This window comes from Micromys minutus, assembly GCF_963924665.1.
Source record: "Micromys minutus genome assembly, chromosome: 9".
Classification (NCBI taxonomy): domain Eukaryota; kingdom Metazoa; phylum Chordata; class Mammalia; order Rodentia; family Muridae; genus Micromys; species Micromys minutus.
Genome location: NC_137978.1, coordinates 46,063,473 through 46,087,916, shown reverse-complemented (window position 1 = coordinate 46,087,916; position 24,444 = coordinate 46,063,473). Strand labels below are relative to the sequence as shown.

The 24,444-nt window shown below is 49.6% G+C and overlaps 1 protein-coding gene and 1 pseudogene across 3 annotated transcripts in view; one reads left to right on the top strand and one right to left on the bottom strand.

The window, feature by feature from the left end:
• PTPRU (protein tyrosine phosphatase receptor type U) overlaps positions 1-24,444 on the top strand; it is a 74,013-nt gene that overhangs the window by 20,188 nt on the left and 29,381 nt on the right. For both annotated transcript variants that reach the window (XM_080920658.1, XM_080920657.1), the window contains exons 8-14: positions 12,778-13,086; positions 17,724-17,833; positions 18,080-18,281; positions 18,603-18,705; positions 20,472-20,745; positions 21,584-21,620; positions 22,335-22,473. In XM_080920658.1, the coding sequence (XP_080776784.1) occupies positions 12,778-13,086; positions 17,724-17,833; positions 18,080-18,281; positions 18,603-18,705; positions 20,472-20,745; positions 21,584-21,620; positions 22,335-22,473 (1,174 nt within the window). The remainder of the gene's footprint in view (positions 1-12,777; positions 13,087-17,723; positions 17,834-18,079; positions 18,282-18,602; positions 18,706-20,471; positions 20,746-21,583; positions 21,621-22,334; positions 22,474-24,444) is intronic.
• LOC308424497 (transmembrane emp24 domain-containing protein 4-like) lies at positions 7,885-8,386 on the bottom strand (annotated as a pseudogene). The gene has a single exon. The product of its transcript is annotated as a transmembrane emp24 domain-containing protein 4-like (transcript).

Sequence of the window (24,444 nt, the reverse complement as noted above, 5' to 3'; positions counted from 1 at the left end):
CCTGGACCTGGTGTTGAGTCGAAAGTCAGTTCTCCTTTGTTTAGGAGGATAAAGTAGCAGTCGCTGAGGACCCCTGATGCACCTGCACCCAGAAGACTTAATAAGACTTTAGTAAGAAACAGACAGCAGGGTTCTCTGTGATGTCAGTGTGTTGCTGTTTCTGGAATTTTCTTAGTGAGGAACGTACATTCTCAATGTAGATTCATGTGCTGTTGTAAGAACACAGGCCTCTTTATCATGTTTTCTACAATAGCCCCATTTTAGATAACTATAGTTTAATTTTACAATAAAGACTGACATCTGAGGCTGCAAGATGGCTCAGTAGGTAAAAGGTGTTTGCTCTCAACCCTGATGGCCTAGAGACTCCCAGGAAAGAAGGGGAGAAGCCATTCTCCTAAGATGTCCTCTGACTTCCAGATGTGTGCTATGGTATGCTTGCTTCCCCCCCCCCCCCAGCTGAAAAAGAATGTATACAACATAACAAAGATGTGTGACAACAAAGTGACATCCACAGACTCCATAGGTACTGTAACAGACCCCCCAGTTCTAGTGTCTGAGTGCCTCTGTTTTTGCAATTAGTTTTGTGTAAATCACCTGTGCAGGTTTGTGTTTCCACTGGGAAGCCCAAGCAGCCAGTGTCCCCATTGCTGTTTTAGACCACACCCACTTCTCTCTTCCTCCTCCCACCCCCTTGGTAACCACAGATCAGTTCTTCATGTCTAGAGTTTTCTCTTTTCTAGAATGTTCCATAAATGACCTCATGCAGTATATAACCTTTTTGGAATTTTTTTTTTTTTTTTTTTTTGGGTAACAGATGTATGGCATTCATACATGTCACTTAAAGTCTACATTTTGGAGGCATCAAGTATCTCTGGCATTGCACAACTATTAATGATTGGTTTTGGAACACGTCATCCCTCTTGCGTGGGAACTTTATGCCTAGTCCTGAAGCCCCAAACATGAGTCTACTTTCCATCTCTCTTGATTTAGCTTTTTGTAGATGTTTTATACATTAGAACCATATATGATAGTTTATAGTGTTCTGCTGGTGTGTGTGTGTGTGTGTGTGTGTGTGTGTGTGTGTGCATGCACTTGCTTGCGGGCTTGTAGTCTGTGCACTTATGAGCTCAGGTACTTAGGAGGCTGGAAGAGAGAGCCCTGGGTCCCCCTCTGGAGCTGGAATCACACAGGCTGATGTGGTTGCTGGGGACTAACCCCAGGATCTCGACAAAAGCAGCAGTTGCTTTAAATAGCTGAGCCCTCCCTCCCTCTCATGGTCCTAATTTGCATTTCTGTAAGTCTAGTGTTGCTGAACATCTTTCCACACATGGCTGCCGCCGCCTGTGCGCCTCAGTGGATCGCCTGTTCGTATCATTGCTCATTTCTTAATAGAATTGCCTTTTTAAAAAAAGAGTTTTGAGAGTTCTTTATGCATTCTAGATACTAGATGCACCTAGAACATTTTATTAATGTGTTAATGGGTTAATGGATGTATAATCTGTAGGTATTTCTCCCAGTAGGGATCTTATCTCCTCGCTGTCTTTACATGAACTGAGAGCAAACAGTTTAAATTTTGATGAATTTCTGTTTCTTGAATTGCCCAGTGCTTTTGGAGTCAAGCATAAGGGTTCCTTGCCTAGCCCCAATGGTCAAAATCTTTTTCTATTTCTTCTTTTATTTTATTTTTCTCTAAGAGTGTAACAGTTTCATCTTTACATCCAGGGTCTATTTTGAATAATGTATGACGTTAGGGTTAAGGGTCAAACAGTTTTTACAATTGATATTACATCTTCCTTTAGTTTTCCAGTGAATTTATTTACTTAGTGTTTGTCTATGTGTGGGCACGTGCTTGCCACAGTGTGCATGTGAGGTCGGAGGACAGATCGAACCTATTGGAGTCTGTTCTTTCCCTCTACCGTGTGGGTCCTGCAGATGGAACTCAAGTTGTCAGGTTTGACAGCAAGCATTTTTTACCTGCTGAGCCATCTTGACAGCCTTCAATTCATATTCTTAAGTGTTATTAAAAGTTGATTTGTGGGCCAACTAAAATCTAATTTAATGCCAGAGTTTGGGGGAGAGAGGTACTTGGTTGGTGGGTTAGTATCGCCGTGGTGATTGTCTTCTAGCTGAGGGGTCTGGGAGGGGTGAGGTACCCACTGAGAGCTTCATTCTTCTGGTTTTTGAGGTGGGAACAACATTGCTCTCTACCATATGGGGTAGCGTAAAGATTCGGGCAACGGGTGTTTATTGAGCATCTATTATGTGCCAGATAATGTTACAGTTGCTAGGGTTACATGGCTGCACCCTAGACAGAGGCCACCAGCGTTTGAGTCCTTTTAAGTCTCGGCAGGGAGCTTGTGTCCTGGCAGAAGGAGGGAGACGATAAATAAATAAACAAGTGGAATATATAGTCTGTCAGATGGCAATAAGTGCGTGAGGAGGAATAAATCAGGGCGGGGACGGGGAGGGGGCGGAGTATTGTTATTTATAAAAAGCTGAAGGATTGTCTTACTGAGATAGCGGCTTTTGAGCAGAGTCATGCAGGAGGTGAGGGACTGAGCCAGGTGGTGTGCTCTAGGGGTACAGCTAGGGAGGGAACAGTCCAGACAGGCAGACCTCTGAGTGCCAAGGCCTGGAGGCGTGGGGAGACCCGTGAGAGATGAAATATAGACAGGGTTTGGAATGTCAGAATTACCAGCAAGCTAGGTAGCAACCGCGGGGGCTGGAGAGCAGGATTGAGCATGCGCAGGTGGTCAGAAGGAGTGAGCATGCGCAACTGGGGCTCAGGTCGGCTCTGGAGATTCTATGGAGGATTGACTGTAGAAGGGTATACTGGTTAGTTTTTTGTTAACTGGACACAAACAAGGCACCTAGGAAGAGGGGTCCTTAATAGAAGAAGTGCGTATGTCAGGTTGTCCTGTGAGCATATTGGTGGGGCATCTTCTTGATTAATGAGTGATAGGAGAGGGCCTAGCCCACTGTGGGTGGCCTTTAGGCAGGTTATCTTAGGTTTTGTAAGAAAGCAGTCTGAGAAATGAGAGAGGGGAGAGAGGGGGAGGAGGAGGGGGAGAAGGAGAGATATCCATGGTCTCTACTTCAGTTCCTGTCTTGAGCTCCTGCCCTGGCTTCCCTGGATGATGGACCATGGTGTGGAGGTATAAGCCAAATAAACGTTTTCTTTCCCAAGCTGCTTTTGGTCATGTTCATCATAGTAACAGAGAGCCAAACTGTGACAGAGGGCAAAGGTTCCTGAAGGAGACACACAGGAAGTGCCTGCAGTTACTGTAGCCAGAGCCGGAAGGGGAGCCAGGAGCCGAGTGGAAGTGACCAAAATGACAATGATGACAAGCCCCTCAGCTTGGTTGGTTCTGAAGTCAGCGGCATAGCTGATAGATCTGCTAAGGGATGAAGGAGAAAGAAATGGAGGGGCCCAGGATGCTCCAAGGTGTTTCACTTGAGTAAATGGATGGATGGAGCTGTCACACACTGCAAAGGAGCCCACAGCGGCAGGGTTGTGGGTGGTGGTGGCTGGCCTGGGGCATGTCATAGATCAGGAACTGTGCCTTGGACATGATGACTTTGAGATGCCACTAAATGTGCCAGTGGTGATCAGTACCAGGCAGCCGTGTGGAGGATGTTAGGGCTGAGGGAAGGGTGCGGGCTGCTGGTACAAATCTGGAAGTTGTCGGGACAGAGAGGGTGTGGATGGCATTTAAAGCTCCGTAGCTGGATCACATCTCTCTAGTCAGTGTACTCAACAGGGATGATTCTCCTAGGAGACGTATGGTGGTGCCTGGAGACATGTTGCCTGCCATACTGGCTGGTGGTGATGGGTGCTACTAACACGAAGAGGGAGAGGCCAGGGACAGCCATCCAGTGACAATTATCCCATTCAAAGTATCAATACTGTTGAGATTGAAACTTCCCCGTTGAGACTTTTGGGGAGTATAAATGTGGAGACGGACTTGTGGGGCTGAATCCTTGGGGTCCTGCTGTGTTTTAGGTTAATCTGGGCAACTGTAGGGGAGCGAGTTACATATGTGTGAAGTGGTGTGCCTGGCACACACAAGCAGTCCAGAAGTGACAGCCATCATCAATATGGTGTCCTTCATGTTTCAAAGGCTGTTTTGATTTGCTACTTAGAATAAAAGCATTCAGAGCTTGAGGCTCATGGTAAGTCTCTGTTGTGCTCCCCGAGGGTCCTGATGGGGACGGGACTTGCTCGAAATCAGACCATGGGGACAAGGACCCAGGTTGTAGAGCTGGAGAAATGGCTCAGTCAATAAAGTGCCTGCTGTTGGCAAAATAAGGGACGAGTGCGGTAGTGGCTGCCTGTGATCACTCTGTGGGGTGCCAAATGGAGGCAGAGGGCTCCAGCATGCACGTGCACACAGGCACATACACGCACACGTGTGCACACACACGCGCACACACACAGTGCATCATCAGTGTATGAAAATGATGGTCTCAGTCTCAACAGGCTAAGACAGTTTTATCAGATCAGTGAAGGGCCTCAACCTTTCTGAGGGATGAAGTTTGAATACATTGAGAGAGGCTGAAGGATAGATACATATGTACATAAATAAAAAATATACACACAGGTACACATACATATACATACAGGCACACACATATATACATATATACACATCTACATATATACACATCTACATCTATATATCTACACATATATACATACACATACACACACATATACATACATACACACAGGTACACATACATATACATACAGGTGCACACATATATACATATATACACATCTATATATATACACATCTACATCTATATATCTACACATATACACATACACACACATATACATACATACACACAGGTACACACATACAGCTATTAGGATGTACAACTATTTTTTGTGGTTTGTCTGGGAGCAGGGTGTGGGTTGTTTTTGATACCTGAGCATATTGTTTCTGTAGGTGGAGCTGAGCAGTCAGGCTGGGCTTGAGTTATTCTTTATGGCTAGGAGCTGTTGCCCCCTTACAGCCTGACTCAATTCCCCATGACCTGAGGCTACTACCAAACTTTGGATCGGTCTCATTTTACAGGTGAATAAGATCCAGAGATTCAGTCACTTGACCAAATCTGCATGGTCGTCCGCAGCAGAGCCGGGGTGGGGGTGGGGAGGAAAGGGGGGTGGAGGTGGGGAGGGCAGAGTTTAGCTACTTCCCCGATGCTGTGATAAAAACAAACAAACCTGACTTGAAGAATTATTTATCTTGGCTCACAGTTTGAGGGTATGGTCCATCACGACGGGGACATCAGGGCAGCTGGCTACACATTGCAGGCAGTCAGGGAGAACAGAATATTGGACACTGGTTCTCAGTCTGGGATCCGAGTCATGGTACCACCCTCGTCTAAGGTGCTTCTTCCCACCTCAGCTAACCTCATCAAGTAAACGCCACACAGCCATGCGCAGAGACCTGTCTCCAGGTGGTTTTAGATCTGTTAGATTGAGAATCAGCCGTAGGCACCTCTGGATTTCCAGTGACTGCTGTCCCCTGCCTGAGGCCAGGTGCCCACTAGTGTCAGGTATGGACAAACACTTTCCTCAGGCTAGCCAAGAGTGGGGGTGGGGCAGGGACCGGGTAGGTAGATCCCCCCCTAACCACAGGCTCCTCTTTGTCATTACAGGCCTGGGATTGTTTTGCTCTCGGGCAGCTGTGTTTTCAGGCTCTGCAGGGCCCACAATTCCTTCCACTCTATTATTTACTGTAAAAACAATAATATTGCACCAGTAAAAGACTTAAAAAAAAAGCCCTCTGAATCATCATCCTAGCTCAACAGCTGCCTTAAATTTTCTGTCTTGTTTCAGTCTCCGTCCACACGTCTTCATGGCATATTTTTACAGGCTTGCCATTGGGACGGAGCGGGTGCTCAGGATCCTGCTTTGTTTGCTTGGTGTGACACCGTTTGTAATTATGCCATTGCCAGCAGATATCCATCCACCGTGTGTCCCCAGATTGCTGGGTTGTTTGTCTCTATATCCTTATTATTGTAATACGACACCGAAAAATTAAATGCTTGCTGTTCCTTTTATTGTCCTGAATGGTATTCTTTAGGGTAAACAGTCAGGAGTGATTAGGGGGACCAACGGATGCGTTATTGCTTTTCGGCATGCTTCTGCTAATTCATGTTGTTACAGAAGTCTCGCTTTGGTGCGCACGGTTCTTTATTGATTACTATTGGCTGGTCTCTGATTGACCAAGTCCCACGTGATACTTCTCTTTCCACCTTTTTTTAATGTCTGTTTTGAGGCATGGTCTCAGGCCAAGCGAACCCCTAACGGCTATGTCGCTGAGGATAACCTTGACATCTTGATCCTCTAGCCCAACGGTCCTCGTCCTCGGAACCCCTTGGGGGTCGAATGGCCCTTCCGTAGGAGCCACCTGAGATCATTGAAAAACACAGATGTGTTACATAATGATTCCCTAACAGTGGCAAAAGTTACAGTTATGAAACGGTACAATATGATGAACCGTATTAAAGGGCTGCATCATTAAGAAGGTGGGCCTGGCTTATATTTGGTCTTTTTTTTCAAAAAGAAGAAATTTAATAAATATTCCAATTAAACATGCAATAAAACTATGAAATAAAATATGAAGAGTGGGCAGCTAATTGCATGGGTCTTATTCCGAAGCGGGTGGGTGACGTTTAGTCAGAGCTGCTGAGGATTCAGGAGCCAAGCAACCAACTTTTCTTTGTTGTTGTTAGCTCTTTGCTGACATCCTATGTACTAGGATGACCTTTCAGAATGCTTAAGCAATCATCCCACCCATTCCCAGGCTAGTCCCATGAATGCCTGCTGAAGTCTACTCCAGGTTTTCTACAAAGGCAAGCAGTCTAGACAGCAACCTTCTTTTCCCTTACCCCACCACCTTTTTTTTTTTTTTTTTTGCTTTTTTGGCCTTACCTCTACCCACAACCTATTATTTCATATCAAACATAGTTAACTATATTTCATTGGAAAAAAATCTGCATAGAGAACCAAACTCTGGTTCCCTTAGAAAATATTCGTGTCAGGTGTGGTGGCGCATGCCTCTTTAATCTCACCATTTGGTAGGCAGACATACACAGTGGACCTGAGGCTAGTCTAATCCACATACAGAGTTCCAACAAGAAAAGAACCTTCAAAACATTTACCACTGCTTAAGCAAAACCTGAAGAAAGAGTGCAGCCTTGGAGTCACTCCTCCGCTCTCTTTCCTGACACGGTGACCCCGCGGGATCGGACTCATTCTGGGACTCAAGAGAATTCTTGTTGGCCTTCTGACAGGGATCTGCTTCCTTGCCCCAGAGTGCCAAAATTACTGCACGGCAGTTATTAAAACCGTGTGACTAAGGAGAATGGATAAGGTCTGCACTGGAGTTTCTGGCTACTTACAGGCAGGGATGATCCAATCGGGAAGGAGGATATATAATCTATCCCCAAATAGCTCTACAATATAGAAAAGCATCTCGATCCTTCAGGGCCCCAAACTGCCCCTTATTTACACACACAAAGCCCTTGGGAGAACTCAGGACTGAGCCAGGAACATTGAGGTAGGGTCTCCTCCATGGGCATGCCAGCTGCTTACTCAACAAGCAGACAGAAAACAGAAGCGCATTTGGTCATCTCTTCGAAAACAGAGGAGACTCACCAGAGGCAAAAGAAATGACTCGATCTTAGGTTAATTCCAACGTCTCCCAACAGGTTTTGAAAGCTTACCGGGGTCAAAGGTAGCTGATCTGAACGGCCAATGGCACACTGGTTTTCATTTTTCCTCCTCAAAATCCAGGTGGACGAGTGGCTGGGTGGGGAAATGATCAACTAATTGGGGTAAAAGGGAAGGGTTATAGGGTGAGATCCCTACACCAGCTTCTTGGCCTCAAAGAAGCTCTTAAGGTGATGATGCATCCACCAGATGCCAGTGAGGATGAGGATGAGGGTCTGGGCGATGGAGCACCGCAGGACCCTCTTATTGGTGCTCTCACTGGTCAGACGGAAGTGCCCCTCACAATACCTCTGATAATCCTGCTCCTCCTGGATCTGTTCTACCTGATCAAGCAACTAGCAAGCAGGAAGCCGAGGAGGCTCTGTTATTCTTAGCAGCGATCTCAGGGTAGTTGTTGGCACGCTCCACAACCTGGATGTTCAAGTGCACACGCAGTTTGCCTCCAGCGAAGAGAGCCGTCCTGGTGGAGCTGGAGTGCACACAAATCTGATGGTCACCGGGTGTGTGGGAGGTGAATGTGAAACAGCCCTCGGAGCCGTATAGCCAGGACAGTACCACCTTGCTGTCCGGGTCCTTCACCTCTACATGCATGCCGGGGGTCGATGGCAGGAAGACCTCTTTCTGCTTGCCCCACATCTGAATTCGATAGTTGCCTTAGGTAATCTAATTATTTCTTTCTTCAAAGACTGGAGCAACCTCGGTCAATGTTTGTTGAAGTCCTGTGTCCAGGCTGGTACATTCCTTTTCTCATCCAGCCAGTGTGTGAGGTGAGGCCACGTGAAACACTTAACTGTCTAAGGGAAACAGTGGTGACTTTCTTCACGCATTGATCTCAATTCTTACCTGCTATTGCCAGCTAATACTACCTGGATCTAAATCGATCTTCTCCAGCGCCATCTTGATGCCTATATTTGGTCTTTAAAGGAGCTGGTTTTGTTGATTGTTTGAGGGACAGGGTCTTATGTGCCTCAGGCTGGCCTTGAACTTGCTTAGTAGTTGAGGATGACCTAGAGTTTCTGGACCTCTGACCCCTTCCCACCCAGTGCTGGGTGGGATAAGTCACAGTTTTGAAGTTAAGCATTATCTTCTCCATTGGCATAAGTAATTCAGAAGGGTTAGGTAACTTTCCTGGAGTTGCAGAGCCAGTAAGGAGTGGATGTAGGATGTGAACTTGGATGCACTTGACCCTGTTTAAAGCTCCTTCCACGGGACAGAGGCAGTTGTAATGGTTGCTGGTGTTAGTGTAATAGAAGCTACGTGTGTCCTTTCCCAAGTCCCCTACCCTCTGGTATCTGAGTGCCTGTGGGATTCACCTGGAGAGGGATTCTTGGTCCCTGAACTCCTTCTTGCCAGTGTGTGTTAGAGAGTGCCTTGGTGGCGGGTGGCTTTTGGAAATAGAGAGACACGGATTAACACCTTTCAGTCAGCACACCAGACTTGGTCAACTTGGTGTTTGAGCCCCAAGATCTGCTTAGGACCAAAGAGAAGAGGCAAGTGAGCCTTCCTTTCTTGGGCAGACCAGGCTCACGCAGCTGCTAGAAATGGAGATGCCCACCTAAGCTAGCATTTACCCTCCATGGCAGAGGCTGCCGTCTTGAATCCTAAGCAGTGCTTGAGTGGGTTCTTAGGGCTCAGAAGTCTGGATATTGCAATATAAAAATTCTAACTCTTTTGAAAACTGAGATGGTCTGGAAGATCTGAGTGTAGCATCTTCTTTAGAAAGACTGAGCACCAGGAGCCAGGCTTAGGCTGCTGCTGCTGGGTGGGACTCCCTGCAGTCTTGCTCACTGAAGTCTTAAGCTTCTGTCTAGCCAGTGGACCTTGAACTTGATCTGTCCTTATCCAAATCCTGCGGGAGGACAAGGAAGCAAGTGCCTGAAGGACAGGAAGGAAGGTGGGCGGGTATTCCAGGCACAGGGTAGTGTGGGCAGAGCTCGTGTGAGACCCACTCTCACGGGAGAAAAGACAGGGCCGGTAAACTGGCCTCTGTAGAAACCCTGGTTCAGTGCACACAGGGTAGCCCAGAGCTGCGGAGCCAAGTCAACGTGTGGGCGCATGCACACACACACACACACACACACGCACACACACACACACACACATACACACACGCATTGGGAGAAGGGAGACAGTTAAGAGGTAGGCCTTGTTAGCAGGTTCTGAACTCTCTCTGATAGCTGCGCATAGGGCTGAATGAAGACTTGCCTCTTACCTCACCTAGGAAAGAAATGAAAACTGGGTGGAATCAGGAACACGCTGTGCTCAGCTTCTGGGTTGACAACTGTCACCCGTGCACTCCTGTGTTGGAAGTGTGAACTGATATTTCCAGATGTATCTTCTATAAGGGGGCTGCTGAGCAGATTGTCATGGACAGTGACCCTAGGGTCCTCCTTAACCTCCGAAAGGGGCTAAGTCACAGGTCTCAGCTGCTCATGAAGGGGTCCCAAGGTCTCTGACGGGACACTCTAAAGGCAGGCACTCACAGAACTTTTGAGGCATGGATTCAAACGTCCCTGAACCAGGTAGCGAGGGATAGAGGATCCTTGGAAGCATCTTAGCTTTTTCCTTCTCAGAGGTTTGATAAAGATCTCAGGCTGGTCAAGGCAGGCAGAGAGTTATAGGCTGAGCCCTGGGTGTGTGTGTGTGTTGTGGTTTGTGTATGTGTGATATGTATGTGTGGGGTCTGTTTGTGTGGTATGTGTGTGTGTGTGGTGTGTGATGTGTGTATGTGGTGTGTGTGATGTGTGTGCATGTGTCACATATATGTGTCTCTGTCTCTGTGTGTTTGTATGTGTGTGATATGTATGTATGTGATATGTATGTGTGTTGTGTTTGTATTGTGTGTGTCTCTGCATGTGTGTGGTGTGTATGGTTGTGTGTGTATGTTTCTGTGTGTGTGTCTGTGAGGTGTGTGTATTCGTGTGTGAGTACACATATGATGCTACATGTGTGGAGGTCAGAGGGCAGTTTGCAGGAGGCAGTATTCTTCTTCTACCTCATGTGTCTTGGAAACTACACTCATGTAATTAGCTACAGCTCGTGCCTCTGAGATGGTCTCTCAGTGTCCCAGAGCTCACCCGATAAACTGAGCTGTCTGGCTATCTCGTCCCAGGGATCTGTCTACCTCTGCCTCCTAGGTGCTGGATTACACATACACACACACACACACACACACACACACACACACACACACACCACCACCACCACCACCACCACCACCACCACCACATCCGATATTATGTGGACTCTGGGAACTGAACTCAGTCTTTGCCCCTGCAAAGCAAACATTTTTATCTACTGCGTTATCCAGGACCCCAGTTTCTCTGTTTACAAAGTGGGGACATATTTCAGCCTATGGACTCGTTAAGAGACCATATACCTGTCCCTCCTGTTGGAGCCTCTGAGTCTCTCTGTGGCATGGGTGTGACTATTAGGTGAATTCCTCCTGAGAACCAGGGCAGAGGCAGGCAAGGGCATGGGCTCTCATGCCGGCCCAATGGGGTTTCTATCCTAGCGTCACTTCTGATTTGGTGAGGTGGCCTCCTCACCTAAGCTCCACGCCTGCCTTCTCACTGTATGGCAGGCCAACGGCGGGCCCTGTATCTTTGTGGTTCAACAAAGATTAAATGAGATAAGCCATTTCAAGCCTCCTGAAAGATGCTGGACACTTCCAAATCCCCTACATATTAACAGCTAGGATTATTGTTGCTGGCAGATTGAAGTTTCCCTGTGGCTTAGGCAGTCAGTGAACTCACCATTGAATCTGCGCCTCACCTGTAGAGAAAACCCTACCTTGGACATAATGACAGGGATTTCCGTGTCTGCTTTCCACACACCCTTTGTCCTGTACTGCTGTCTGCTGTCCTAGCTCCCATCATCCTGGTCTGCATATATTACTGTAATTCTCTATATTACTATAAATGGCTTTACAGTAAGTTTAGAATTAGTAAACAAGGACAGTATAGCCACAGGTTGATTCTGATTGGCCGGGTGTTGTTCAGAATGTTCTTGAACTAGGGGGGCAAATTATGCTAATTATAGCGCACCTTTTATTTTGAGACAGGGTCTCACTATGTAACCCAAGCTGATCTCCTGAGTGCTGGGATTTCAGGCATGCACCACTATGCTTGTAATAGCTAGAGGTTTTGTTTTACATTGATCTATCTTATCTATCTGTCTGTCTGTTCATCTGTCCATCTATCCATCCATCCATCCATCCATCCATCATCCATCCATCATCCATCCATCATCCATCCATCCATCCATCCATCCATCCATCCACCTATCTATCCATCTATGTATCTATCTATGTATCTATGTATCTATGTATCTATCTATCTATCTATCTATCTACCTATCTATCTATCAATCATCTATCTTATTTATCTGTCTTTCTATATCTATTTTATCTATCTTGTCTATCTATCTATCTATCTATCTATCTATCTATCTATCATCTATCTATCCTGTGTGTGTGTGTGTGTGTGTGTGTGTGTATGTGTGTGTGTGCGTGTGCGTGTGTGCTACACTGGGAATATTAAGGTCACAGGACAACCCCATGGAATTAGTCTTTTTCTTCTACCACATGGGTCTCAGGAATTGCTGCCATTCAAGTGTCGTTACCCACTGAGCCATCTCGGCTGCCCAGTAATCACTGTTTCTGAAGGGTTACAGTGTGTTAACATTTCCCATACCTGGTTCAGGCGTATTACCATGACAATCACAGTGTAGTCTAGCTATCTTCCCAGGGGGCCTTGCTTCTATGAGGGTGCTGGGGACCCAAATCTAGGTCCTGCAGTTCAGGAAACTAAGGCTGAGAGTGATGGAGTCTCTCAGGTCGTGATCGCTGGGTCAGGATTCAGACGCCTGTCACCTTACTCCTGGTCATATGGCATTACGGCCTCTTCAGTTCTGACAGTTCCTGGAGGGGAGAGGAGGAATGGTTTCTGGCAGTTGACTGATGCTCTCTTCCTCTCCTTTTTCCTTTCCCATTTCCTCAACCTTCTCCCTGCTTCCTCTGTCTCCAGAGCCCACGAGGGCCCCCAAAGGCCTGGCTTTTGCTGAGATCCAGGCTCGCCAGCTGACCCTGCAGTGGGAGCCCCTGGGCTACAACGTCACGCGTTGTCATACCTATTCTGTGTCCCTTTGCTATCACTACACCCTGGGCGGCAGCCACAACCAGACCATCCGGGAGTGTGTGAAGATGGAGCGAGGTGCCAGCCGCTACACCATCAAGAATCTGCTGCCATTCAGGAACGTCCATGTGCGTCTGATCCTCACGAACCCTGAGGGGCGCAAGGAGGGCAAGGAGGTCACCTTCCAGACAGATGAAGATGGTAAGTGTGCAGGCCGGATTCCCAGACTTCTGAGTGCCCAGGGCCAATGCTCAGATTCATGGAGGGACTCTAGCAAGGCAGTGGTGGCCATTACTCATTCCTGGAGAGACTGTGGGTTCTTAGGTTAGTGTAATTTCTTCTTTAAGGGTCTGGGAGAATTCAGCAGCTAATTTGGACCAGAAATTTACCTCATGGCAAGGTTTCTAATAACAGTTTTCACTTGTGAAATAGACTTGGATGTATTCAGTCATTTTTCCGCCTTGTTTCTCTAAGACAGCCTCTCACTGAACCAGGACCTCACCGGCAGGCCAGCCGGGCTGGTCAGCAAGCTCCAGGGATGTGCCTCACTCCCCTGATCCTTGGAGTTTTACATGTGAACTACCCTGCCTGGCTTTTCCGTGGGTGCTGGGGCTCCAAATCTGTGCGGGTCTTCCTGTTTGCCTAGCAAGCACTTTACCAACTGAGCCACCTCTCCAGCTCCACTTTAAGCTTTCTGAGACTTAATTCCACCCCCCCATCTTCCTTTTCTGACCTGATCTTGCTATGTAGCAGAGGCTGGCCTCAAGTTCTAATCCTCCTGCTTCCAATTCCTTGGCGCTGAAATTGTTGGCCTGTGCCCGTGCTTGGCTTGAGCTGATTTCTCACACTTGCACCGAAGGCCTTTATGTTTTTCTCTACGCTCTGCTGAAGCGGCTTCCCATGGTGTTTGCCCCAGACTCCTATATGACAAGCATTGGTTCTGCAGCACCGAGCTCCGTCCTCAGCCCACCCATACACTCTGTGTTCATCACTGTTCAGCTTCAAACCTTTTCTAATTGCTGTAATAATTTCCTCTCTGCCTCAGAAGTCATTTAGATTACTTCAATAATGACTAAAAGAAATTAGAATTAATTTCTTTTTTTCCTTCTCTTTTTTTGTGGGGAGGGGAGGTAGGTGAACTTTTTTTTTTTTTCTTTCCCCAAGGCAGGGTTTCTCTGTGTAGCCCTGGCTGTTCTTGAACTCACTCTGTGGACCATGCTGGCCCTGAACTCAGTCTTCCATCTGCCTCTGCCTCCCGAGTGCTGGGACTGAAGGTGTGCACCACCACCACCTGTCCACTTTGTTTACTATCTAACCACTTAGAACTCGTGTGTGTGTGTGTGTGTGTCTGTCTGTCTGATTGTCTGTCTGTCTGTCTGCCTACCAGGGACTGATATTGATATCTAGACCTTACACATGCAAGACAAGCACTCTACCACTGAGACACACCCCCAGTCCACCGTGGAGGGCTTCTAATTGATTATCTTTTTGTTATTGATTTCTGGCCTAATCCACAGTGGTCAGAGCAGCCATTCTACATGTAGTCTTTGAAAGTTTGATCCTTGCTCCATGGCCCAGCAGGTGGTTAAATGGGTACAGTGCTCTACATGTGTCACGCTGCCCACCCTTAAGCACATGTTCCACATCAGATGCCGGGATAATGGGTTCTACATAGTGATGCATACAGCCCCCATGACCACCCTGGGCGGCAGGCTGCTGTTTCTAGTCCTACGGGACAGATGAGCTCACAAAGTGAGCCTGTGATTGGCAGCGCAGGGCTCTGTAAACCTGAGCCTAATGCCGGTTTTGTTGTCTTGTTTTGGTGCTGGGAATTGAATCTATGGCCTTGCACAAAAAAGCGCATACTTTACCACTAACCTGGCTCCCATCTGAGTTACTTATATTTAAGTTTTTGAGTGTCTGTCTGAGTGAGTGCGTGTGTGTGAGTATGTGTGTATTAGATTGTGAGACCTGTCATGCAGCTTATCCTTGAATTATGTTGGTCTTCCCACTTCTCTTTTCTGACTGTTAGGCTTACAGGTCTGCACCGTCACAGCCACTCGTAGCAACTGCACTCCAGAGCCAGCGCATGCCCAGAGCTTTCTCTAAATTCCTGCAGATTCCCAGGAACCTGTAAGAGAACTGGCTCAGAGGTTTTCTGGTTGCCCATGTGTGCAGTTTTCCATTGCATATGTGATATACATTCATTCATACATGCACACACATATGTACATACACACACACACACATACATATGTTTTATGCTCTATATAGCTCTTTATAGCAGTAGCCCATGTAGAACTCAGCCCACCTCACTGGCTTTCCCCAGAGAACACTCACCTCCAGCTCCTGCACACTTACTGGCACACTCACTGACGGTTTTCTAGGGCAGGAGCAAGCAGTGGTTGCGATGGCCCCACAGTTTTGCACAGGCTGTAGTTAAACGCCAGACTACTCTATTCTCACCGTATCTGCATGTCAGCTGGTCCCCAGAGCTATGGGCAGTCCACCTCATTCCGTCACCCAGAGCGCTTATCCTAAGTGAGTCCAATGAATTCTTCTAGCCTGCTCACTTCAGGAAACTCACATCCAAATGAGAAAGTCACATCCCCACCCGCCAGGCCACTAATGCTCCCTACACCCACCGCCTCCCGAGGGTAACCACGATCCTGGCGGATAGTGTTATGTATGAATTATTTTGGGTTCTGGGCTTCGTGTAAGCAGAATCGTGCAGTAGGTGTTTGCTTTGTGCCCACTTGTTTCTGTGAACTTTATGCTGTCAGGAGATCTGACCGTGGCATGCATGGTCGTAGCAAACGTGTTCTCAGGACTGTGTGGTCCATTCTACAAACCAGCCCCTCCGCATCGGCTTTCTGTTAACTGTTGGCAAGTATCCCGGTGGACTCCGATTTGGGGTTGCTTGGAGCAATGCGTTGAAGAAAGTCTGGGTAGATTATTTTTGGTAGATATTCGTTTGTCGCGTGGGTGTGTGTAGGAGAGAATGGCTAGGTCGCAAGGGCGTGTGCTCATCTTTAGTACATTTTAGCTAGACAGTTTTCCAATTGTGCCAGTTTATACTCCACTGGTGGTGAATGGAACTTTTGTGGTTCTGTGACCTTACTGACCTGAGAAATTGCCTTAAACAACAACAACAACAACAACAACAACAAAAACCCAAAAAAACCTGTTTGGGTTGGTGGAGAATGACCTTGGGAAATTATTGCTTTAATGGAATGCTTAGCTCTCACTGTATGTTTGTGTGCGTGCTCAACTCCCTCTCTTTCTGTGTTCACCCCCCTCTGTGTGTGTGTGTGTGTGTGTGTGTGAGAGAGAGAGAGAGAGAGAGAGAGAGAGAGAGAGAGAGAGGGAGTGTGTGTGTGTGTGTGTGTGTGTGTGAGAGAAAGAGAGAGAGAGGGAGTGTGTGTGTGTGTGTGTGTGTGTGTGAGTATGAGTGTATGTGTGTGTGTGTGTGTGTGAGAAAGAGAGAGAGAGAGGGAGTGTGTGTGTGTGAGTATGAGTGTGTGTGTGTGTATACTCACCTTCCTCTGGGTGTGTATGTGTGTGAGAGTATGTATATGAGTGTGTTTGTGCTCATTCCCTACACTCTGTGTGTGAGGTGTGTGTGCCCACCCCCTCTCTGGTTGTGTGTGTGTGTATGTGTGTGAGAGTGTGTATGTGAGTGTATGTGAGTGTATGTGAGTGTGTGTGAGTGTATGCTCACCCCCCCTCTCTGGGAGTGTGTGTGTGTGTGTGTGTGCATGTGTGTGAGAGTGTGTATGTGAGTGTGTGTGAGTGTATGTGTGTGTTCACACCCCTCTGTGTGTGTGTGGTGTGTATTATGTGTGTGAGTGTGTGCTCACCCCCCTCTCTGGGAATGTGTGTGTGTGTGTACATGTGTGTGAGAGTGTATATGTAAGTGTATGAATGTGTGTGAGTGAGTGTATGTGTGTGAGTGTGTGCTAAGCCCCCCACTCTGTGTGTGTGTGTGTGTGTAGGCCAGAGATGCTGATGTTGGGTGTCTCTCTTTATTGCTTTCTACCTTACTTTTTGAGGCAAGGTCACACTGAGCCTGTGTCTCCTTGTTTCTGTTTGGCTGGTTGGCCACGGAGTCCCAAGAAATACACCGGCCTCCCTGCTCCCAACTCCTCGTGCTGGGTTTCAGATGCACCCCAAGTGCCTGGCTTTCACATGGGTGTTGGGGATCCAATGCTGGTCCTTATACTGCACCCACTGAGCTGACTCTGCATCCAGCCTTTACTGATTCTTATCCATTGTTCCGCTCACCCCACCTCCTCGTAAAAGTGTCTCAAAGTGTGTTCCTGGTCGGAAGCTGCCCCCCCCCCCCCGTGTTTGTTATTAAGAGTGTATACTGCAGCCTAAACCAAGCTGACCCACGCCTCACAGTGCCTTCGTGGAAATTTTCATTACGTGCATAATGTAACTGTTGGTGCTGTTAAGTTTCTTCAGTCTCATAGAGACTGTTTATGTAATTAAGTCCATTTTAGACAGGAAAACATCTCCACCCACCAACCCGACCCCCCATTGCAATTGTTTTCCTTTCTCTGGTAAATATCTACATTCCCGACAGCAGCAAGCTGGAGCAGGAGCCCGAATGAAACCTGCTTGCCTACGAAAGAGGGAGGAAAACGCTGCCCCCTGTGGACTGGGTCCCGTCGGGTTTGAACTTTGCATACCTCACATTACATAGTTCTGGTGAGAGGGAGACTGTGTCATGTCCATTTCATAGATGCAAAGACTGAGGTTCAGGGAGGCTAAACAGCCCAAGCTGAAGCTTGATCCAAAGCCAGTTTTCCTCTGCCTCCACCTTTCCCTTCCAGTGCCTGGTGGGATTGCAGCTGAGTCCCTAACCTTCACTCCACTGGAGGACATGATATTTCTCAAGTGGGAGGAGCCCCAGGAACCCAATGGCCTCATCACTCAGTATGAGGTGAACAGGGGCCCTGGTGGGAGGTGGGAAGTGGGGGGGGGGTCAAAGTTCCTTCCTGTGCAGAGAAAGACGTGTGGGATGACAGAGGTGGCCTCAGAGCTACTTCTGCGATGTCAGAGTCGGTGCCCTGTGAATTCTGAGCAGGGTAGGGGGTAGACCCAGTGTACCTCCAGTGGGTGGGTGGGGTTCCTGGATAGCAACACCCATCCCTGTCCTGTGCCACCTACCTGCTCCCCCTGCCCCCAGATCAGCTACCAAAGCATCGAGTCCTCAGACCCAGCAGTGAACGTGCCCGGCCCGAGGCGCACCATCTCCAAACTCCGAAATGAGACTTACCACGTCTTCTCCAACCTGCACCCTGGCACCACGTATCTGTTCTCTGTGCGTGCTCGTACAAGCAAGGGCTTTGGCCAAGCGGCTCTCACCGAGATAACCACCAATATTTCAGGTGAGCGTCCTTGGGAGGGAGCCCAGGATCCCAGGGTCCCAGGGCCCCTGGAACACAGAGGGGCAGAGCAGCCTAGTAGTGGGTACTGAGGACCTTGGTAAGGTAAAAACGAACCATTTAAAGGCTGAAGTAAGGAGTCAGGAGATTATAGTGGCTGATTCGGGGTAGAGGTCAGAGGTTTGAGGTCAGAGGTCAGTGCCTAAGATCAGGGGCCAGGGAAGCTTAGATCAAGGGAACAAAATGTTAAGTCTGAGGGGCTGGAGGTCTGGTTTTTCTGGCCTGGTGGCCAGACTCCATGCTTGTGTCTCTGTCTCTTCTCAGCTCCCAGCTTTGATTATTCCGACATGCCGTCACCCCTGGGCGAGTCTGAGAACACAATCACCGTGCTGCTGAGGCCGGCCCAGGGCCGAGGAGCACCCATCAGGTGGGAAAGCCTACAAGGAGAGGGTAGGCAGCAGGCCTCTCCTCTGGTTATCCTGTTCCCTCCCTGGGCTCAGAGTTGAGGAGGGCGCTCCATGGTTCTAGGCAGTGAAAAACTCAGAGCTATCCCTTTTCAGCCAACACCACAGGCCTCTGCTGGTGACTGTCATGGGTTTTCTGGACACCGTCCAGGTTGGAGAAGGCATGGTTTATTAGGGTGCTTCATCAGGCATTTAGGAGAAGTTAAGCTCTTGGGGCCTTGTATTTTCTAGCTAGCTCTGTTTCTGGAGGTACAGGGTAGCATCCTAGAAGGGTAGGCAGTCAGATAGATACGGCCATCTTCATGGGGCACACAGCTTTTGTTTTCCACTCTCTGGAGGACTCTGGGATTACCGATGTCATGATGCTGCTTCTGCTGCACGTGTGTGTGCACATGTGTGTGTGCACATGTGTGTATGTATGCACTTGAGCACACACACGTGCTTGCACTCACTGCAGTATACAGAAAGGGAGTGTGTATGTGGTCATCTCCGTGTTGCCTCTCCCATGTTTGCCACCGAGGCTTGCCTGGAGCTGACTCTCAGGCCCCTGAAATGTGTTATTTTCTGAAGCCTCCGGGTCCTTGTGTGGCATCATCAGAGAGGTCTCGGGAAAATTCTCCCCCAGTGTCCTCTTGAGGGATCCCGTGAATTGGACTGGCAGAGCTAAATGGGAACCAGGAGATGGGACATGGTGGGCCAGTGACCCTGGCATGTTCCCTCATCTCTTTGAGGCTTTGTTTTCTTAGATATCATTCAAGGTTGAGGCTAATGTGATTTATCTTTGTCACCTCCTGGGAGCATGTGAGGCTGGAGGACCCTAGCTTAGGGGACTGAGAGGGACCTGGGCTGATGTTTGTAGCAATTTTGTGATAGGTAGTAAACTGACTTCATTCACCTGGAACTGGAGGGCTATCCCGATTCCCAGAGCACAGGTTGGCAGGCAAGGTGTTACAGGTGGGCGTCACAGGTGGGCATCACAGGTGGGCATCACAGGTGGGCATCACAGGTGGGCATCACAGGTGGGTATCACAGGTGGACATCACAGGTGGGTATCACAGGTGGGCGTCACAGGTGGGTATCACAGGTGGGCATCACAGACTGAGCTGTAAGGGAAACATTTAAACACACCAGAACCCACACAGTTCATTCTGGCCTATTTTCGGGGTGGACTGGAGGAGCCCACAGCCGAAGCTCACAGAACCGTGGTGGTCAGGAGTAGAGATGCAAGTCAGGGCTCGAGGGCCTTATGGAGGCACAGTTCGCTCCAGTTGGTAGACAGAGGGCTGCCTTAGGGTTTTGAGGGCTCTAGGCAACACCAGGATATGCTTGTTTGCTTAGTGATAGTCTCCTTTCTGCTGTGGATAGAGAGTTCTGGGAGACCCAGATTCCTCAGTACCAGCCCAGGGACTGTCACCTGAGCACAGTAAATGTGGCCCAGGGAAGAGCCATTGTTTCTGTGTTCCAGGTTCTGTGTCACATGTGGAGGGCTCATTGATGGTGCAGGGCTACAATTGGTGTCATCAATAACAATGACACTTATTAGCTAAGTGTCATTTCTGTCTACACCCTTGGTGTCTACACCCTGGGCCAGTCCCATTTTGCGGAGAAGAAAACTAAAACTCCAGAGCATCTGTGACTTTCTTGGTCTAGAAAGAGGCAGAGTTAAAGGCCCTGGCCTTCATCACCTGAAAGCTCTCTGTGGTCGCTTGACTGTCTCTTCCCTGTCCAGCGTCTACCAGGTGGTTGTGGAGGAAGAGCGGCCACGGCGCTTGCGGCGGGAGCCCGGAGGTCAGGACTGCTTCTCGGTACCTCTGACCTTTGAGACGGCACTGGCTCGCGGCCTGGTGCACTACTTTGGAGCTGAACTGGCTGCCAGCAGCCTGCTCGAGGCCATGCCCTTCACTGTGGGTGACAATCAGACCTATCGTGGCTTCTGGAACCCACCGCTTGAGCCTAGGAAGGCGTACCTCATCTATTTCCAGGCAGCAAGCCACCTGAAAGGGGTGAGGAGCCAGTTGGGTCCTGGTGGTGTAGGCTGGGGTAGTGGGTGGTAGGGTGGGGAGCCTTTGAGGAGACCAACCATTGAGGCCTGAGGTCTGGTCCTAGACTTCTCTGTAGATTAACCCCCCTTTCCTTGAGCCTTACCCTTCCTGGTCCAAGACTTCCCACAGACGCTCCAATAGTCCTGCTATCCAGACCCTCTTGCTTGCCTTCTCTCAGATGCCTCTTCCCAAGAAACCCACCTCCAGAGGTCCAGGCCCCACCTCCAGAGGTCCAGGCCCCACCTCCAGAGGTCCAGGCCCCACCTCCAGCCCAGGCCCCACCTCCAGCCCAGGCCCCACCTCCAGAGGTCCAGGCCCCACCTCCAGAGGTCCAGGCCCCACCTCCAGAGGTCCAGGCCCCACCTCCAGAGGCCCAGGCCCCACCTCCAGAGGTCCAGGCCCCACCTCCAGAGGTCCAGGCCCCACCTCCAGCCCAGGCCCCACCTCCAGTCCAGGCCCCACCCCTACCTCAGGCTTCACCTCTATCTCAAACTCTCCCTCTTCCCTGGACTCTCTGCCCTCTCCTCTCAGCTTCTGGCTCCTCAGTGCTCCAGCCCTGGCTTCTCCCACTTTTCATCAGACCCCAGGATCTAGTTCCTGCCCCCGTCTGAGCCCCCTCCCCCCACTTTCCCATGTTGTTTTTGTGTCCTCTGACCTCACTGGCCTTAAGGCACAGCTCTACGGAGTGTCCTGAGTTAACACTCTGCCGCTGACATGTAACTAACTCAGTACAAGTGTTTCTGATCTGTGGAGGGTGTGTTTGCCTTTGGTGTCTCTGAGCCTGTTTCTGTACTTCCAGGAAACCCGACTGAACTGCATCCGAATTGCCAGGAAAGGTGAGTCCACTAGGTATCTCCAGCCCTGCCAAGGCCCGGACCCTCATCCATGTAGGATTATGGGGGCATAAAGCTGTGACGGTGTGCTCAGGAAGGGCTTCCTGTCCTGGCTGCTTGGTGCTCACATCAACGGCTTCTTCTCTCAAGCCAGACAGCAGGCCGTGTTTCCCACCCTTTACGCTCCCCATAGTGATGGAAGGGACTCTGACAGAGACAGGGACAAGCCTGTGGAGAGAAAGCCATTGAGCTGTGTCTTGTGTCTTGAGGGTGATAGTGACTGGTCCCTGGTTCTGAGAGAGACAGATGGGGACAGACAGGGAGACTGTGTTATGAGTTCCTCTTCTAGACATGGGAAGTGGTCGGTTACGTCCTGGGATGTATCATCTGTGACATTAGATACTTTGCCCACTCCATTACCAGACAGGTGGGCGAGAGGGTAGTTTGGAAGGCGCCCGGTGCCCCCAGTTCTCTGAAAATCCTGGGGAGGCCCTAGGTAGCATGAGAGAAGAGCCTCAGGGTGAGCTGGAATATGAAGGCGGGGCTGTTGGCTGAGAGGCGGGGTTAGGATATCCATCCCTGACTGAACAGTGGAGCAGCGCCGGGATGCAGAGCTGGGCCTCGGCACATGTGTGTTTGTGCAGCCTGTTTGGTACTCAGATACTGGCCTGGGTGGCCTTTGTCCCTTTGATTCTCTGTCCTCTTTGTTCTCCCCAGCTGCGTGCAAGGAGAGCAAGCGACCCCTCGAAGTGTCCCAGAGGTCGGAGGAGATGGGGCTCATTTTGGGCATCTGTGCAGGTGGCCTTGCTGTTCTCATTCTCCTCCTGGGGGCCATCATTGTCATCATCCGTAAAGGGTGAGTGGGGCCAGTGCCCTGACCCACTGGGAGGTCCTACTCCTGGAAAGCCTGCTGGGCACAGAGGAGCCATGACTGGGGTTGGTAGAGCAGCTCATCTGGTGGCAAAGTATGTGGAAGGTAGCCAGCCTGGGCATTGGGCCTGTGGATTAACACACACTGGGCAGTGGGAGTCACTCAGCAAAGGGCATTGTTGGGGCTGGAGTACAGGTCTGGCTGGTGCCAGGTGCCACTATCCAGGAATGAATACTCTGCTTGGTGCCAAGGAGCTGTGTTGGAAGCAGGCACTGCCATCCTTTGCCTACAGGGGTTGTTCCAATAGGAAGGGGTAGAGACGCCCTGACTGTGACTTGGCCCTCTAGCCAGGGTGTCTGCCCTGACTGACTGTGCAGGCCCAGAGCCCCCGAGGGAGAGAAATGCAAGGGAGTTGAAGGACATCTGGTCTAGTGTTTTGAATGGTTTTAAAGCAATGAAGCATGTCAAAGCTGATGATCTCCCTCCCTCACTGTGCATGAACTTACCTAGCCCTAAGTCCGGCCCCCAGCCTGGCATAAACCGGAAATGATGTCACACATGGGACATTCCAGAGACGGATGCAGGAGGATCAAAAAAGTTCAAGACCATCTTTAACATTTCTGCTATATACCGGACTGCCTGGGCTACAAGAGATCTTGCTTCAAAAACGAAGCAGAAGCCCAAAGCACCCAACCATAAGCATCCTGGCAACCTCCAGAGCACAGGGCATTACACAGAGCTGGAGGCAGGGTAGGAGCTCCCGAGACCCCTCTGCCTGCAGCCTCAGACTAATAACCTCATTCTCACCAGGCATGCCCAGACCATGGTGGTTCACGCACCTTAACTGACCCTAGAGGTGTGCATGGACCTGCCCAAGGTTACCCTAGGAGCCAGAGGCACAGCCAGCCTCATTCTTCTCCATCTGGACTCTGGCTTCTGTTGTCCCTGCTGCTGCCAGGCTGGGCACACACAGGCTGGTTGGCAGAGGCTCTCTGGGCTGCCAGGAGCAGATAAGTAGGGTCCAGGGAGAGGGGACAAAAAGCTGGCTAGGGCCATCAGCCATGGAGATGGGGTGTGCCTGTGGAATGGAGGATATTGCGTGTGCGCGCGCGATGGCCTATCCTGGGCTCAGGTTCAGATTTTCTCTTTCTTCCGAAGTCCCAGAGAAGTGAGTATCTTGAGACACAGTATTTTTAATGATCACTTAATGAGGAATGACTGTGTGCCAGGAACGTTAGCTATTGAGTATCCAGAATGTGCCAGCCGAGGCTCTGGCACTTGGGATCTCTCCTAGAACATTTCCTTCTTGGATCCTGACAAGCAGTAGGTCTGACTCCCCCCCCCCCCCGCCCCCTTTTCTTTTAACTGACGGAGAAGCTGTAATTAAAGCGAGTTGCCCGCCCGTGTCACAAGGTAAAGTGGGACTTCCTCTGAACTCATGCCTCGCCACAAATGGGAAAGCCTGGTTGGAGGCTCCCCGACCATGGCATATCTCTGCACTGTGCCCAGCAGAGGCCCGGAGAGGGCCCTCTAAGTAGAATGCAGGTGTAGAAGGCTGTCAGGGGGACTGCTGGGGTGTGTGGGAGTTTCTAGGAGTCTTCCCTGTGGGGAGAGGTTGGGCTATGTGGTATAGCATCCTTACTCCTCACAAACAGAGCCTCTGGCCAGGACAAGGTGGGTCCTAGATGTGGTCAGAGTGTCACTAGGGGACAGCCTCCAGTAGACACTAACACATATAAGCATCTGTCCAGACAATCTCTGAAGCCCCTAAGACCATTCTCTCCCCCAGCACTTCACTTTGATTTTTCCCATCACTGTGTCCCTTGGTTCTGTCTTCTGGGAGCCAGCACTCTCCTTGGGGCTCCCCCAGTTTGCATTTTGGGGTGGGTTGAAACAGAGTAGGATCTGAAGAGGTTCCAGATCAGCCTGTATTGCAAACATCAAGTGGACAGAGTC